Here is a 19,061-nt window from a genome sequence, read left to right as displayed (position 1 = left end):
CTATTTCTTAAGATTGAAAATTAGATTAAATTTTTTACTGAATTGTTTTTGGTTTTCCTTAGGAATTTTTAAACAAGTTAAAAAACACTCAATTCAACACAGACTGGGAACAAATAACATATCAAAATATAAAGTCTCTTTTTTATGTCAGTTCTTCAAGGAGAAATATTGTGTTGAGTAAGGTATTTCAAGCATTAGCTTTTAAATGCTGAATTGCCGTTAAACTAGAAACTGAGAATTTTAACAGTTGATTTACTTCACAGGCAAACACCTCAGTAGCAACCCAAACCAAAAGCAAAAATAAAAATATCCTTCAAAAAGAAACACAGAGAGAGGTTTCAGTGGAAATTAAAGCAGATTAAACTCCTGTAATTAAAGAATCTAACATACTGAAAATATTATATGTGATGATCTGTTGTTGATTAGAACCAGTGTTTCAGAGTCCTTCTCATTAATTTACAGTGGAAGTTAATTTCAATATATGATTGATAGAATCATGTAATTTTGGAGCTGGAAGAGATTGTATCATAGACTTATATGCATAGGTCAGGAAACTGAGGCACCAAATCACTTAACTGATTTACTGAATACTGACAGAGCTCACCACTAAACAGTTATTTCTGCCACATAAATGGATGAATTTTCCCATTAAATTAATTTTTTTTATTTCTTATATATACCAGAAACATTAAATTCAAATAAAGTATATGTTTAATAAATTTTGATTTAATGTAATTGCCTTTTGTAGGCATTATTTTTCTAGTATCTATATGCAAGGACATAAATATGAACTTAAAATGAATTAAGTATGAAAAAATTTAAAGTATTGAACTAAATTTCTAAACCAAATTCCTGATTCCAATTTTTGGAAAACCCACCTAAAGAAAACAAAACCATCCTTTTTTTCTTTTCATTCAAAGTGTTACTATTTCTATTCATAATAAATAAATTTGTCAATGCTTACCATTTGTTAGGATTTATGTTAAGTGCTTTACACAAGTTCTCTCACATAATCCTCAGAACAAATCTATAAAGTATATACTATTATCCTTTCTATTTCACATTTGAAGAAATGGTATCTTACAGAGAAAATATAACTTTCTTTCCTGTGCTAACACAGCTAGTAAATGTAGAGTCTAAGATTTAAACTCAAGTCTTTTTAACTCAGGAAACAATGTTATCAAGTTCACTTCATTTTCTCCTTCTGTATTTTTCCTCCTCCTTGTTTTCTTGCTTTATTTCCTTTTTTTTTAACCATTGTCAAATATATTTGACATGATATAAATATAGGGCATTGCTTATAAGGCATATGGAAATGTTTTGTTAATTTCTAGCCTATTCCTCTCTTACTTTTCCAATTTGTCTACATTTACCAATTGGAGTTCTACAAAGTTATATCATTTTTTAATGAGCTGACCACTTGTAAAATTTGTGTTTGCTCAACAGTACTTTCCACTTAAAATTGCAATTTTCTCTATATAGCTTAGCAATAATTATTTGGTTATCTCAAGATGAGAGTTCAAACATATAGTACAGGTATGTCAGTAATAAATCTAAATCTTCCAGGAGATGAAATATTTTAATATGATGAGTCAAAAGAAAAGAACAGGAGTACTGTTGAATCACATATATTATAATTGAAAATAGGGATCTGATAGATTTAGGACAATATCAGTTGAAAGAGATAAAATCTACAGGATTGATTATATGACACACATTTCAATATAGGATGATTTGAGTAGGAGAGAATTAATAAAAGTCTTAAAATATAGTTGAATAAATCATCTAGTTACAATGGTTGAATGAAAGTAAAATATAAAGAGTTGAATTATATTTAGATTTTTTTTCTACGTTTTAAAAATAAAATTTTGGTTACTTTAAGTGTTTTCCCCCTCCGTCACTGGGCTAGTTATCCTTAGGCAACTAGTACCTCCTGCATAGTGATAATCAAAGGAGTGATCCAATTTTTAGAATATTATTTTATTTTTAACTTATTATAGTAATATAGTTTATATAAAATATAGTTTAAATGAAATAGAAAGAGACCCGCGGGTATATAATATAATTGGATGACTTATGGATTTAGTTAATAAAACATCATTTACCCAGAACCTATCATAGAGCCCTTTGCCAGGAACTGGCAAAGTTTAGTAAGGTTGGTCTCTGGTCTCTAATATTTCACACTCAGTAAAGTAGCTTTGGCATTTCAAGCATTTTTACCCTTTGAGAATTTCCTACCGGAGTGATTTGCAAATACACCTTTTATTTGCTTGATTGCCCAGCAGCAAAACACACACACACACATGCACAAACACACACAGATTTTTTGTTCTTAAAACACTCCTTTCCAGTCACATGTGTAGATGTGTCACCTGTGATTTTCCTTATCCATTTTCATGATTTTAGGAAACATTTTTGGAATAAACATAATTTAATAATAATGGTAATGCCCCTACTTTTCTTCCTCATATCTAGCCTTATTACAGATATTGGTAAAAGGATAAAACGTTCCTCACATAAATTATAACTGCTAATATTCTCCGGCTTCAGATTATAGAGGAATTGAGAAATCGTACACTTAATTAATCTTTCTCTAAAAATATGCCTCGAAACCAAGAACTCTTCCCTCTTCTCTATGCTTATCCTTCTGCATCTCCAGACAGGTCCTTATTAAACCCACCGCCAGTGCTGGAGTATGAAGTTTCCCCCAAATAACTAATTTTCTCATGGGTGAGTAAAAGAATATATCATGAGATCAAAACCAGGCATTCAAATATCATGAACACTTTGGCAGAGAAATTATAAATGTTAAGAAACATCCACAGAACTTAAACCAAGCTGGAAGGAAAAGATATTTGCTACAACATCAAGAAGCTCATAACAGTGTCCTGATTTTAAGATTTGGTGAAGTCCCCTTCTGTAATGTTCAGACTGAGAGAGAATATCTAAAAACTAAGCACAAGTAAATACTCATTAAAAACATATATACATTTTTGTTAACACAGAAACCCTTCAAGATACTAATAGTATGGAAACATTATCTTTCACAAAATCTAACAGGCAGAGCCACCTCTGGTACCTAGGGCACATAGTGTTTGGGAAAAAGATACAATCTGTGCCAGGACAGGGCTTTTCAAGTAAGGATGGGCTGTCAGGTCTAAAGAAAAGAAAAACAAAAACAAACAAACAAACAAAATATATATATGTATATGTATACATATATATATATGTATATAAATTGTTTCTTGGATTTTTTTTAACGTACCAGGACTTCTGCTTCCGAACTGATCAATGCCCTGTATCCTACAAGTCATTTGGGCCAGGGACAGCATACTTAATCATATCCAGTGATGAATGAAACTACGGCTTTTTGTTCCAAATAACCAGCACAGAAATGGCTCTTACCCAATCTTTTTTTACCAACCTGAGAATTCTCATGGATTTTTTTTTTATAGAGGATAGGTCAGGGAGCTGGGCTAGTCTTACACAAGAGAAAGCTGGGGGCTATCCCTGCATGGAACTGGGGGAGATGAAGCTAAAAAGTCATCTAAATCTTCTCAAGAAGGGAGAATTATCCTTCAGTGCAGCGGTTCTCAAACAGGGGTGATTTTGCTTCCCAGGGGCAATGTCTGGACATATATTTGGCTGTCACATTGCAGGTGAGTGGGATGTGTTATTGGTATCTAGCAGGTAGAGATCAATGTTAAACACCCACCATGCATAAAGCAGCCAAGAATTATTGGTCCCAAATGTCATAGTGCCAAGGTTAAAGTTGAAAAAACGTACCTTACTGAGATATAAAAAGGAAACTAAATTTTGCATTGGGAGATTGTATAGAATCAGAAGTGTTACCAGGGAAGTGGCTTGAGAACCTTTCTGGAACTTCATTGTGTTACAGAACTCTGTTCTGGACTTGAAACTCAGCAAAGCACATGTGTAATAATGTCCAAGCAAGCATGTCCATTGCTGCACTGTGTACAGTGGGAAAATGATGGGATAACTCAAATATCAGTCACAGGGGTTTGGTTACATGAATCATATCACATGTATATCCATGCAAGGGAATATCATATCATTAAAAACAAGTTAAATGGATCTATATGTATTAACATGCAAAAATGTTCATTAGATATTGAGTAAAAAATGAATTCTGTTGTAAAAGTGTGGGTAATGTGATCATATTTTTTTAAAAAAATGCATATTTATAATGTTCATTTAAGAAGTTAAAAGAGAAAGTAGTTTTGAGATGGCATAGATTGACTAGAATTACCACAATTATGTTTTATATTTAGCATAGAGGTTATATACTTAGATTTATCATAAATGATGCCAAATAAGCATCAATTACATAATAGAAGCTAATTAGAAAAGCTCACACAAAACCAAACTCAAACGTTTCAAACAATTCATGTGTTTTTGAGAATTTGAGTTGTTTAATCATTCCTTACATACTCATTCACTCATTTATTCTTTAGACAAATATTTTACTTAATCTCTTATGATTAGTCATGCCCAAGACTAGGCTCAGAGAATACAGTAGTGTACAAAAGAGACAAAATAACTGTCTTCATGGAGTTTATTGGGTTGTGGGTGTGTGGATGCATGCGTGTGCATGCACTTTTGCAGTGTGTGTGCACTCTTGCTGTGTGCATAAGGGATTTGATGACTTTAGAAAAGATTCTCTTGCATTAAACCACAGCACCCTGTTGATAGGCACTAATGTCTCTGAATTTTAGGGGAAAGCCCTAAAGAGCTACTATTCTAAGGTTTTGCCTAAAAAAACCCGAAAGCCTCTTTTTGTTGCTGAAAACAAGCTGGTGGTGACTGAATTGACTTGTGGAGCAGGTGCTGTTTACAAAGATTGTTGCTATTGGAAACTTCCTCTTTGACCTTTGCTTCATTATGAAACCACCAGAACAAATCCTTCTGAAGCTGTTGTTATCAGGCATTTCATTCATGATGCTGCCAAGATATGCAGAACTCTTCCTCAGTGCTTCTCTAAAATAAACCCTCTGTCCTCTTTCGGTGGCTACATCTCACTCAGCTCATGTGCCTTACGACTGGGTTAGCTGTTCTTTCTTGCCAGAATTCTAATTCAGTCTGTAAAGCGCTGCCCAGAAAAGAATAACTATCTGTTGGTGTTCTCTTTAATTTTCCTTCTTCTTAGCTTTGAATCTAGATTAAAAATATAAAATAACAAGTAAAATAAAATAAATTGAAGTCTTAAACTCATTTTTATATGATTACACGTTTTAAAGCTGCAAAAAGAATTGACATTTTATGGTAAACAAGCAGGATTTGATTTCCTATCCAACTCAGTTGTACGATTGAAAAAATATTTTCCTCGTCAGTAACTAAAAGAATTAAAATCATCCTATATACAAAACTCTTATTAGGAGTCAGATAGAAACACTCAATGAGTGTGATTTCAGCAAACTCTTCAGGGCTCTGAGGATTAGCAGACGGAGTGTCGTGAATATTATTCTTTAATTTAAATGTCATTTTTCATGGTCCTAAATTTCTTAGGCTCAACAGATTAGAATAATATGAAAAAAACCTTGACATTCATAATTTCAATGGTAAATTTAAAAAACCGAAAGCCTCTTTTTGTTACTTTTATTGTATATAAATACAATATAATTTAATTGTCATTAAGGTCTTCTATGTCTTAATCTATTTTTAGTCTTTAACCCTAGACTTCCAAAATGGGAACTATTAATTAATTACTGTTAATTCAAAATAAAAATGAGGCAGTATAACTTAGATTTACCTGGTAAAATTATTTGTCGTTTAATGAAAAAAAAATTCAAAAGGCAAAACAAATACTAAAAGGCAGGTATACCACATGTTTTTTGTCTCCAGAAAAGGAAAAGTGATGTGACCTTTTGTGTTTTCCTTTTTCTCTTAGCCACCAGAAAGCGTTTAGCCAAGCATGCTTAAATCATGTTTCTCAAAACAGCAAGTGCTTTTGTGGCTTATATATGATCTCTGTTATGCCTTGTTCTTAAATGCCATATTTAGACTTAATTCTGTTTCCTATGCTGTCACCAGTCTTTTTGAAAGTTTTTGTGTGGTGTCATTTTATAAATGAGAATATTATATATGTAATTTGAGACAGCTTTATGGACCAGCGTGATTGTTAGAATTTCGTGCTCAAAAGGCTCCTGTAATTGGTGTTTAATGCTCTGTGATCACTGTCTCAAAATTTTTAATGATTTAATCTTTGAATTTGTGTTTTATAATTAAAGCCCACTGGGACAATGGAGCATGTGCTGAAGGTTTGGAGAGTCTGCTCTTGTACAGTTTGCCTCCTTGCCTCCCTGTCTTTCTAGGATGGGTTATAGGCCTTTAGCTCCCTACCACCTGGTGCCCCTGGTCCTCCCTGGCCTTCCCCCTACCACCCCTGCTTTGGACCACTGATGCCTTCTGCCCAGCCGGTCCATCATGTCATTAGCAGAAGGAGGCTCACACTGCACCTTTGTTCTCCACCCCTTTGTGGGGTCTGGGTGCAAGCGTGCGTGGGGCTGCTTGGAGTTGGCTGTACTCATGGAGTCTTGGGGCAGAGCAGGGCAGCAGCTAACCTTTTCCTAGACTGGCAATACAAGGCAGATTTGCCAAGCACTTGACAGAGGCCTCTTACTCACCCCTAATCCAGGAAGCAAACACATTCCAGAGTGGAGGTCGCAATTTCTTGAGGATTTTTCTGTCACTTGGGATGGCAATGAGATGATGGAAATGGGAAATTGATTTCTCTATCCCTAGCTCTGGCATTTTCATTTTTCACTAGGCCCACAGATTATGTATCTTGCCCAGTATGTGATAAATTCACATTTTATAGTTTATTCATTCTTTCATTTTTTCAATAAAATTATTATTTTTGCACCTAGCATTATGTTAGTTAAAAACTATGATAATATCCAGTTGAATGGCACTGTGCAGAAAATATACTCTCAGTCCAGCAAGACTGATAAATTAGAGATTTCAGTAACCATATATAGGAGTAGAAATTTCAAATATTATGTTAGAAATCTCGATCCTATAGGATATCTTCTCCATGATTATTTAATTCAGGTTAAAAGAGGTTACCACATCAGAGTTTTTTACAACATAATAGCATATTAACCTGGCCTTTTTGAGTCTAAATGACAGTTTCTGAGCCATATGTATAGAATCTGTAATAAGTAACTGATCATAATCAGGAATTGCCAGTATGTGGTTTAAATATGCTTATGTTTTATCATTAAAAATGAGCATGATAACTAATTTTCCCTACTTTTATATTAAGTATGCCATATGCTTACTATTTCTTTCCATTAAATACATGCCACATTAACTATCTGCTCTTCCAATCCAATATTGATAGTAATCAGTTGTGGAGACCCAGGTATACCAGCCAGTGGACTGAGATATGGAGATGATTATGTGGTTGGACAAAATGTTTCCTACATGTGCCAGCCAGGCTATACGATGGAATTGAATGGTTCCAGAATCAGGACTTGTACAACTAATGGAACTTGGAGTGGAGTAATGCCAGCTTGTAGAGGTATGATAATGATTTCTTCAATATTTATGTGATAACCACCACATATTTTCTGCATTAATATGCAAATTTAAAGTAAATTTAAATAGTGTTTTTTTGTATTGTTTCACTTTTTTCTCTGGTACCAAAATTGAGTGCTTTAAACCATATAGATAATAACATATAAGATTTTAAAACATTTTAACAAAAACATTATATCTCATTGTAAGTAATGATAATGAACTGTCATACAAGCAAAATAACAAAAATATCATGTTCTGTGATATGTAATTGCCATCATAATTTATATTGATTGATGAATACTTAAAAGAGAATATAACCATAATGAACTAGAACTTTAAATTGATTATCTACCTGGGTCAAGTTATTCATGGATGGGAAGAAAAACTTTCTATAATTTGAAAACAATCAGCCTGAATTGTTGAGCTGTACTTTTTCTTAAAAGGTAAACCTGTTTCTTTAAAGAATGTAATCTAGAAGTAATATTTTAGTCAATATAGGTGTAAGTTTACTACTTTATGCTATTTGTTTTTCCATTGAAAATATTTTCATAAATTTTTGCCAATTTTTTTATTATTTGTGAAATACTGTAGATACAATGTCAGATAATTTATACTGTTTTATAGTAATACTGATTGTTAATCATCGAGATTTCTCATTAAGGTGCATCTCTAAATGCCTATGAATTGCCAGTTGAATATCTCCCTGACATAATCTAACACAAAAGAATAATACCAATGTGTTTCTTTTCTTCTTGATTACAGTTTCCTAATCAGATCACTATAAATATACAGTTAGTCTGTGAAAATATATGAACAGACATTTTATATTTTAGAAAATATTTCATACATTATTAATTGATTCTGATAATGACAATGTTATACATCTCCCAAAATTGATTTATATATGTTGCTAGTCAGCAAAATAAAATCATTCCTCATTTTTAGATTTTGTAATTGGTACCCCTCTTTTTCCCTTCACCTCTATCACCTTATCTAACCCATCTTTGCTCGAGGACAACTTAATTTTAAAAATGAATGTTTAAAAATTTTATAATGCATTTAGAAACTATATAGTAAGTTTTAGCATATGAATCTAAGTGGTTGATAGAACCAATTTGGATATTTTAATGAGATACATAATCTGTCTTTTCAAAAATGTCACAGAATTACTCCCAAATTCCTTGCTACAATGCTGACACTTTATATAGCCAAACAACCCAGCTTTTCAGTCTTTCTAAATGTCACTGGAAAATAATTTTATATAAAACCAGTAATTTATCAGTTGCAGTATACTGGATAGAAGGTCACCCTCTCTTTGCCTTCCCTTCAATGTCAGAAAACTTGTTATTTTGTAAGAGAATATCTGACAACCAATAGCCATTATGTTGCCAAGAAGTAGTCACATCCTAGAAGGACTAATTCCAGGGATGTTTCAGGAATACTACCAGGAGAATAAAACATACCACACCATATTGTCCTCCAAAAGGTTAAATTAGCACATATGCCTCTTCTAATGATATTTATTTTTTTAACACCAGCATATTTCAACAGCTGTGTCTAATCATTTTTAATGTAATTACAGCTGTTACCTGCCCAACTCCTCCCCAGATTTCTAATGGAAGGTTGGAAGGAACAAATTTCGACTGGGGCTTTAGTGTTAGCTACATCTGTTCTCCAGGCTATGAACTATCCTTTCCTGCTGTTTTGACCTGTGTGGGGAATGGTACCTGGAGTGGGGAAGTACCACAGTGCTTACGTGAGTATACTTTCCATACTTAAAATTATGTTTTCACTCTCCTAGAGCTACTTTACTGTGATTACAGCTGTTACATAATTTTTTTTTCAGATTTTGCTAGGACAAATATGAGATTGTTAAGCTCTTTCCCATGCATAATTAAAATTCAATTAAAATCAGCATTTACCAGTGTAGCTATTTTTTATGCAATCCAACCATTATGTTCCCTCTGCTCTAACTTTTAGGCTAAACTGCTTTGTTTGCAAAACACACTATACATTTTACACATCTTGTTTTTTTGGATGATGTCCTCTACTCAGGTTTATGTCCCTTAAAGGCAGAGATTTTTGTGTTTGTTCACTGTTGTACCCCTGATATATAGTGCAATCCTTGGCAGATATCAAACTTAGAATGCTATAGTAATTAAGACATTACAACATTGGTGCAGGGATAGAAAGTAAACCAGTGTTAGAGAATAGAGGGCACAAAACCATTTATTGATACTTGATGTATTATAGAACAAATCAGTGGGGAAAGAATGGAAATTTCAATTAATGCAATAAGGCAATTCATTTACACACACACACACACACACACACACATACACACACACACACAATCTTTGGCTCACACCAAATAGCAAATCAATGTCAAATCATTAGGGAATTAAATATAAAAGTTTTAAATATTACAACACTACCTAAATGACCTTGAAGTAAGAAAGGATCTCTTAAAATGTGATGCAAAAGCTCCACCTATAACTGAAAAAGTGGAAAAAATAAGCTACATTATTAATTTTAAATTTCTCATTTCAAAAGTCCAATCATAAACCTGATAGTTTATTTGAAGAGCTTCCTATTAAGTGATTGCAAATACTATGCATACATACAACCATTTTGCTGGCCCATCAGATCATTCATATCACATTTGCTACAGAGAGTATTACTAACCAGTTTTATTGAGCATGAGAGATAAAACTAATTTACTTCTGCAATTGTGGTCTGTTAGACTTCAATTTATGCAACATCTAAAGAAGCTCTCTCTAGGTAATATGATTTATTAGAGTATGTTCCAAGCCTCAAGGTTGATGTCACACAGATTGACCCTTAAAATTCTGATGCTAAGGATCATCTTAAAACAGACCAATGTGTTCTGAATGAGACTAGATATTCTATAGCTACCTCAGAATAAATAGCAACAAGGGGATTTTACATAGATGAGTTTATGGTAAAGTTTATTTGATATGAATGAAAAAATCTCAAAAAGTTTCTTGATATAATGTTTTATTTTTTGATCTATTAAAATGCAAATAATAATAAAATACTTACTATAGACATTTAAATTGTAATAAGTATCCAAATATAATAAGGCTTACTTTGTCCCAATTGCTCTACATATATTATTTTTAGTACATAGAACTCCTGGCTAAGTATGTTCAGTCATGACATTTTAATAGATAATGACATGGGCTCAGAGAGGTCAAATTGTAAGGACACTGGGTAACTCTGCCATCATTTAGGGGACCAGCTACATTATTGTGTGGCCTAAAGTCATATTACTAGTAAATGGCAGAGTATGAATTCCAGTTCAGAGAAGGTAGACCTAAGAGACAATTCTCTTATCCATTGAATAGCCAAATTCAATAATTATAGGTATTTAACAAAAAAGAAAATCTTTTCTCGTTAAATCTGTTCAAACTATGCCTTTTTATCTTAAAGTTTATATCACTGTGAACTGAAGCCTTTTGAAAATAAACCCTGTGTGTTAAGCCTCTAAACTTGACACCAGTAGGTTGTTTGGTTTAGTACATGGAAATCTAAAGATAGAAAACAGATTGAATGATGGGGGGTCTGGGAGGGGGGATTGAAGAGTTTATGTGGTTGCATCTCTCCTCCTTTCTTTTTTTCATTGAATAAAGATAAGATTCTGAGTTGAATGACTCAGCAGAAATATGCTAGAGAAACATTTCAGAAGTAAATTATAAAATAACTGTGAGATAACTTAGTAATAGAAATGATTGCTAAAGCTGAAGTACCCACTGATAATGTTCACTGAGGAAATAGCCATTGAATTTAAAATGTGCTAGAGATACAAAGACTAATAACACAAGGAGCCTGGCCTTTGGGGTTTGATATTATGTTGCTAGAAGTGCTTGGATGACAAGTACCACTAAGGCTTACAGTATCTAAGAAATGGTGAAAATTAAAACAAAACACAATAAATAAATATTTATTTTACATGTGCTACCATACTTTGAACATTTCCCCAGTTTATTTTATTTTAATATTTACTTTATGATTACTTTTCATCTTAACTGTTTTAAAAGAAAAAAAATGTTTCTAAAAAGAGGTTTAAAAGTCCAAGTTTCTTGAGTCTTGAATTTCAGGGAAGGTCTTTGAACACTGAGTTTGAGACTAAGGTATTCTATAAATAAGGTATTCATTTATTCCAGGTTTCCTGGAACAATTCTTGTTTATTCTGTTATCCTGGTAGGTGTCCTATCCAGTTAGAATCTTCCTTTTACTCTCAAAAGTGTCTTGATTTGGATGATGCATTTTATAGTCACTCAACCTATAACTATCTTAAGGCTACATTTATACTTAAAAACATTTGGTTATTTCTGTTTGCTTTATAGGGGAATAAGCTTCCAGGTGCTGAATCTGCAAATTTAAAAATTGAGTATACTTTTAAAACATAGTTAAAATAGTAAATTTTATGTTATGTATTTTTGACTACAGTAAAAAAAAAAAAGGAAAACATGCTATATGTACTTTGCCTCAGTTATCTACTAGATTTGAAGCCATCTGATCTCATCCTCTCCTACACTTCTGCGTGCTTACTCTGCTCCAGTCTCACTGGCCTTACTCTTCCTCCAGCATGCCAGATTTGACCCAGCACAGGGCTTTGGCAATGCTGTTTCCTCTATCTACAATGTTCTCCCTTGTGATATCAACATGGTTAAATGTTTTTTTTCCTCCAAATCTTTTCTCAGTGAGAGACACCCATGCTACCTTATTAAAATCCACTACCACTACTCACCATCTAGCACATCCACATGTACAGTCCTGATCTCCTTTGCCCACACTATTTTTCCCCATGGGACTTATTATCTTCCCATATACTACCATTTTTACTTATTAATTATGCTTATTGTTTGTTTGCTTTACTCACAAAAGCATAAACTCCACAAGTGAAGGAACCTTAGTTTGTTTACTAATAAGTGCAAGCACTTATTAGTTTTTTAGTACTTTAAAAATATATGTTGAATGGAATCATCTAATCAATTTGTTTAGAACTATTGTCAAGTTGATTTCTTCAGTGATTGTAGAACATTGAGATTCCTTGGTTTTGTATGGATCTGGATTCTGATGGCCTTCTTTTCTCTTAAAAAAACTACCACTACCCCCCACCAATATTTTGGAGGAAGACAACCGAATACTCGGATACTAGGATACGTGATCCGAGTGTTCAACAGAGCACGTATCATTGAAACAAATAACTATATCTTTTATATACATTAAAAAATACATAGCAATCTGGAGAGTATATCCTAGACCATTATGTTTCTTTGTTTCTGATAGAGCTATCTGTGAATCACATGCCTTTTCAAGAATACACTCCAACTTTGTAGCCTATTTGTACAAATATTTGGTTTGATTCTGGTCAATATAGAACAAAAAAATACCAAAAAATCTACAATTGTTAAGGTGGTCTACTAGGTGGAAAAATATTTGAATCAAATTAATTTTTAAAAAATATTATGCTGAGTTGAATATTCAGCATTTATTCATGTAGACAAAAGCTAAACAAATTTTCATTGGGATAGATTAACATGGATAGCATGTCACTTTAGTGCAGTCTTTCAGTTATTTTCATCATTTTTCTGAACTGTTTACTCTGATGAATCTAAATCACTATATAATTGTCTTTCTTTTCACTTCCAGCAAAGTTTTGTGGTGACCCTGGTATACCTGCCCAAGGGAAAAGAGAAGGCAAAAGCTTTATATACCAGTCAGAGGTTTCATTCAGCTGCAATTCTCCTTTCATATTAGTGGGATCTAGCACCAGAATATGTCAGGCAGATGGCACTTGGAGTGGATCATCACCTCACTGCATAGGTAATATTAATTAAAGATTGATAATGCTCAGTAATTTGGGAATTAATAGATAGTAGGGAGGTTTAATGGTTTTCTTTATCCTATAAACTATAGTTGATTAAATGTGAAAAACAAATGTAAAATATAGAAGCCATTGGAAGGCACTGAAAATTAATATCGTTAAACATATATTATTTTTAGTACATAAAACTTCTAGAATAAATGCTTAAAATAGTTTCCCTGTTTATCAGTAAAATGAAAAAGAAAAAAGCTTCCAGATTAATATCATGAAATATCAGTACTAACATTTGTATAGAGCTTTATAGTTAATAAAGCATATTCAAGTGAAATTAGACTTGCTTCAAAAATATTAAAAAGGTACTTTGATTTCAAAATGGCTCTAAGTACATTTTTATAATCCTAATTTTTTTTGTGTTTTGTTGTCATATATTTTATTGAAGTATAGTTGATGTACAAAATTGTGTAAGTTACAGATGTTCAGTATAGTGATTCATAATTTTTAAAGGTTGTACTCCATTTATAGTTATTATAAAATATTGGCTATGTGTCCTGTGTTGTACAGTATATCCTTATAGCTTATTGTATATATAGTAGTTTGGACTTCTTAATCCCCTACCCCTATTTTGCCCCTCCCTCCTTCCCTCTCTCCACTGGTAACCACTAGATTGTTCTCTATATCTGTGAGTGTGCTTCTTTTTTGTTATATTCACTAGTTGTTGTATTTTTTAGATTTCACATATAAGTGATATCATACAGTATTTGTCTTTCTCTGACTTATTTCGCTTAGCATAATACCCTCCAGGTCCATCTATGTTGCTGCAAATGGCAAAATTTCATTTTTTGCTATAGCTGAGTAGTATTCTATTCTATTCTCTCTCTCTCTCTCTCTCTCTCTCTCTCTCTCTCTCTCTCTCTCTCTCTATATATATATATATATATATATATATATATATATATATATACCATATCTTCTTTATCCATTTATCTGTTAATGGACATTTAAGTTGCTTCCATATCTTGGAAATTGTAAATAACACTGCTAAGAACATTGGGGTATATGTATCTTTTTGATTTAGTGTTTTAGTTTTTTGGGGGGTATATACCCAGGAGTGGAATTGCTGGGCTATAGGGCAGTTCTGTTTTTAGCTTTTGAGAAACCTTCATACTGTTTTTCACAGCAGCTCTACCAATTTACATTCCCACCAACAGTGTATGAGTGTTCCCTTTTCTACTAAAATTAAATTCCACATTGAATAAATTAACCAAATAACCTGTCATACAAGCTAGGCAAATCAGAGACTTCCACCCCTACCATTTTTATGCCTGAATCTCCTACAGGTGTCAGTGAAAAATGCAAATAACTAAGTCCTGTTTCTGGAAAAATAATTTATTTCTTGAAGGGAATATTACCCTACTTGATATTATAACTTAGTAAAGTCGTTGAGCAAATGTTTTATGTATGTGTTCCTCTTTCATATCCTTCATTTTCCCTTAACTTTTTGTTCACAGAGTTAGTTGGATGTCAAGTGCTTTTATATTAGAAGGGTTCAAAGTTCAAGAATTGCATAATTCATATAAACGGCAGTCTACCTGAATTTCCTGCTTTAAGATTATCAGGCTTCTGTTCATAGAGATAACGTTATTAGATTTTACTCTTCATTATTATCCAGGGCCCTTTCATTAAGCCCTAGATCTCTTAAAATTATTTTATGTGGGAGAAATATACATTTAAATAAAACTGTAAATTTTAAAGGAATATCACGTTTTTAATCTTTATTTTAGAACCCACCCGTACCTCATGTGAAAACCCAGGAGTGCCACGTCATGGATCTCAAAACAGTACATTTGGATTTCAAGTGGGTACTTTTTTATCATTATTTTTTTCCAGTTTTATTGAGATATAATTGACATACATCACTGTATAAGTTTAAAGTGTACAGCACAATGGTGTGAATGATTACTGCAGTAATTTTAGTTAGCAATCCAGAGAGTATGTCCTCCATTATCTCATATACATACAATCAAAAAAGAAAAAAAATTCCTTGTGATAAGAATTATTAGGACCTACTTTCTTAACAACTTTCCTATATACAATACAGCAGTGTTAACTATACTCATCACTGTTGTATATTACATATCTAGTACTTACATATCTTATAACTAGAAGTTAACACCTTTTCACTACCTTCCTTCAATCCTGACCCCTCCCCCCTCCACTGCTCTGGTAACCACAGATCTGATTTCTTTTTATGTGAGTTCGGCTTTTTGTTGTTTTAGATTCCACATATAAGTGAGATCATATTGTCTTTGTCTTTCTGTTGTCTGAGTTATTTCATCAAATGGATACTTTAAATATTTCCATTTAATATAAGCTAGATCAAAAGTCTTTGGTTCATGTACACAAATCCTGTTAATGCAAACAGAAAAAAAAAAGTCATGCTTATATCTGCATTCAAAAACACCTTTTAAAAAAGGTAACAGGCGGGGTTTCCCTGGTGGCGCAGTGGTTGAGAGTCTGCCTGCAAATGCAGGGGACACGGGTTCGTGCCCTGGTCCAGGAAGATCCCATATGCCGCGGAGCGGCTAGGCCCGTGAGCCGTGGCCACTGAGCCTGTGCGTCCGGAGCCTGTGCTCCGCAAGGGGAGAGGCCACAACAGTGAGAGGCCTGCGTACCGCAAAAAAAAAAAAAAAAAAAAAAAAAAAAAAAAAAAAAAAGGTAACAGGAAATGAAAGAGTGGAAATAAAAAGAAATTAGAAGGAATATATGCTTCAAGATATAGCCTAGGGCTTCCCTGGTGGCGCAGTGGTTGAGAGTCCGCCTGCTGATGCAGGGGACACGGGTTCGTGCCGCGGTTTGGGAAGATCCCATATGCCGCGGAGCGGCTGGGCCCATGAGCCGTGGCCGCTGAGCCTGTGCGTCCGGAGGCTGTGCTCTGCAATGGGAGAGGCCACAACAGTGAGAGGCACGTTCCGCAAAAAAAAAAAAAAAAAAAAAAAGATATAGCCTAACTGACCATGAGGATAAAAAAAAATTGGAGAGAGCTGTGAGCATAGGAAAATCTGTAAGCAGTAGCTAGTATGTAAGAGAAATATTAAGTGATGGAGTAGATGAGTAAGCTCTACAGGAAGATACGGGGACAATGAGGAAAAGTGTAGGTGAAAGTGATCTGGGTGACCTCGGCCTGCAGCAGCTTAAAGCAGGATTTCGGCGCCCCACCAGAGACTGAGGTCAGGCAGCGGCAGTGAGAGTGCAGAATCCTAGCCACCAGACCACCAGGGACCAGTGGCCAGTGGCAAGGCCCTGGCCTGTCAGCCATGAAGAAATGAATTTCCACATAAGACAGAAAGTAGTGAAGCAACTGAAGTGTTTATTAGGAGGAAAATTAGTACAGTATGTGTGGATAGACACACGGGCGGGCTCAGAGAGAGAGATCCACACCCTCGTGGCAGTTTGAATCAGTTTTATGGGGCATTTCTTCCGGGTTTCCTTACCAATCATCTTGTTTTGCCTGGTTCTGAGTCCATATTGTATTTGGTTTATCTCAGGGTCCTCCCCTGTGTGCGTGCACATCTCTTAGCCAAGATGGATTCTAATGAAGAGGGCTATGGGTAGTTCGCATCACTTACTATGGGGTGGCGCCCCCTCCTTTTTTGACCTCCAAGGAGCCTTTCTGCGCATGTGTAGTTGGGGAGGTCTCCTTGACTTCGAGAATGAGGAATATGTGGTCTCTGATCTTCTATCTGGGAAGGGCCCAGCCCCCTCCATCATCCTGCTTTTATGGAGTTTCTGATATTATGGAGTTTCTGTCCATAGGGAAGAACCTGTTCAGCCTGAGGCCCATGTATCTCCTGCCTCAAAAGAGGTTTAAAGAGAAACTTCTGAGACAAAGAGTTACCAAATATATAAAAATGTGGTTATTCAAGAAGGCAATAAAAGACTTTTTTCTTATAATATGTAAATAATGCTAAAATAATTTTTAAACATTTTCATTGATGTGGGAAATTTCTGAAAAAATAATTTAACTGTAACCTATTATTATACAACACATATTTGGATTGTAATATTAGAATTCTTTAACATGCCCAGTCACGTGTGGCTGACTTTCTTTTCTTTCTTATTCCAGTTTAGATTTTATGTAGAGATTCAGCAAGATTTTCATTACAGGGGCCTAAGGGGAGCCAAAGTGCATACCAATTCCAAAAGGAAATAGCCAGTTTACACGCTAACCGATTGCCTTGTGTCGCAGGGTTTTCTAAATTGTGCTATTTTGTGTGAAATTCAGTGTGAACCTGAAGAACATTCATTTCTAAAAGAAGTACTCATAACAGGTGCCATATTTTTGTTGCTAAAAATAGTTTCCATTTATCTACAGTTCAGGCACAGTATGAACATTGATTTGATAGCTTTTCCAATTCTTCCTGTTTGCCTCAGGCCTGTCTAGGTAATACAAAAGTGCAAAAAAGCATCTCGGTCTCTATTATGTTGGTGTTTTCAGAAAACTTTAGATTCATATCTCCATAAAATGTTTTATCAGTTGATCGAGATCTTGAAAAATGAACTAGCTAAACAGTATTAGACCTCATCATATAGACCAAGAAACTGAAACAGAACATGACTTGGCTTTGATCACAGAGCAAGTCAATGGCAGTATTTGTTCAGAATACAGTCAGTGTCTGTACACTAAATCAGATGATTTTCTGAAGAATCTGAGTCCTTTTTAGGAAATACCCTTTGAGATAATGGAAATTGAAATAAATAAGATTGAGTTTAGAATAGTCATCCAATGAAATGAATAGAGTCATTCACTCTGAATTTTAAGAATTCAATTATAATCATTGAAAAATGTTATCACAAAGTTAAAACTAACCCTGAATTCATACTATTCAGCTAATAAACATACATTAGATCATTGTAGTCTATCTAGATAAATATGAATAGACTAGATTTCAGATATGGTAAAATCTAATAAAATTGTATAATCTCTATTAAAACTACAAATGATATACTAAGTATGTTAAATTAGGGGTGTCAACTTTCATACATGATTATGGCAGATATGTGCTTATATCTGTATATATACTTATTTTATATATTTATATATAAATTATGTTTACTAAACCTGTATAGAGTCAACAGAGTTTAAGAAGTTATGTAATTCTAACTAATATCAATTTATAGATGGATTCCAAATAAATATGGCCTTATATAACTAGAAAAGACTTCTCTACTGGTTGACCAAAAACTCTTGCTTACAATTAGAAAAATTATTTTGAGCTAGCTTAAACCTAAAGGCATTAAAAGCCATGTGTAGCTGTGTCCCAGGCCACAAGAGAAAGGATCTAGGTGAGACTTATCAAGCCTAGAATCTAGGAACTGGACAACGGTACTCAGTCTCTTACACTACTCTGTATTTATCTACTTCGTTTTCTTTCTCTGTAGATTGGCCATATGGCAGAGGGTGCATCATTTCTATTTACATCTCAGCCACATACAGCAAGTGATTAATTTTCTCAATCTCAGTTTCAAATATCCAGAGAGAATCAAAATGTTCCAACTTTTGTATCTACCTCTGGTTTAATCTAGTGACCAGCAGTGAGTTAAATAAAATCATAGCTATAGTTAGCCCACTTCTGGGAGGGACAAGAGAAAGGGGAAAGTTATAAAT

General features: G+C 33.9%; 1 protein-coding gene across 3 annotated transcripts in view; it reads left to right on the top strand.

The window, feature by feature from the left end:
• The window catches only part of CSMD3 (CUB and Sushi multiple domains 3), a 1,097,518-nt gene that overhangs the window by 1,045,344 nt on the left and 33,113 nt on the right, over positions 1-19,061 (top strand). For all 3 annotated transcript variants that reach the window (XM_060116495.1, XM_060116494.1, XM_060116493.1), the window contains 4 exons: positions 7,364-7,543; positions 9,125-9,298; positions 13,222-13,395; positions 15,178-15,251. In XM_060116495.1, the coding sequence (XP_059972478.1) occupies positions 7,364-7,543; positions 9,125-9,298; positions 13,222-13,395; positions 15,178-15,251 (602 nt within the window). The remainder of the gene's footprint in view (positions 1-7,363; positions 7,544-9,124; positions 9,299-13,221; positions 13,396-15,177; positions 15,252-19,061) is intronic.

This window comes from Mesoplodon densirostris, chromosome 13 (assembly GCF_025265405.1).
Source record: "Mesoplodon densirostris isolate mMesDen1 chromosome 13, mMesDen1 primary haplotype, whole genome shotgun sequence".
Taxonomy (NCBI): domain Eukaryota; kingdom Metazoa; phylum Chordata; class Mammalia; order Artiodactyla; family Ziphiidae; genus Mesoplodon; species Mesoplodon densirostris.
The sequence above is the reverse complement of the archived record's forward strand: the minus strand, read 5'-3'. Positions and strand labels throughout refer to the sequence as shown.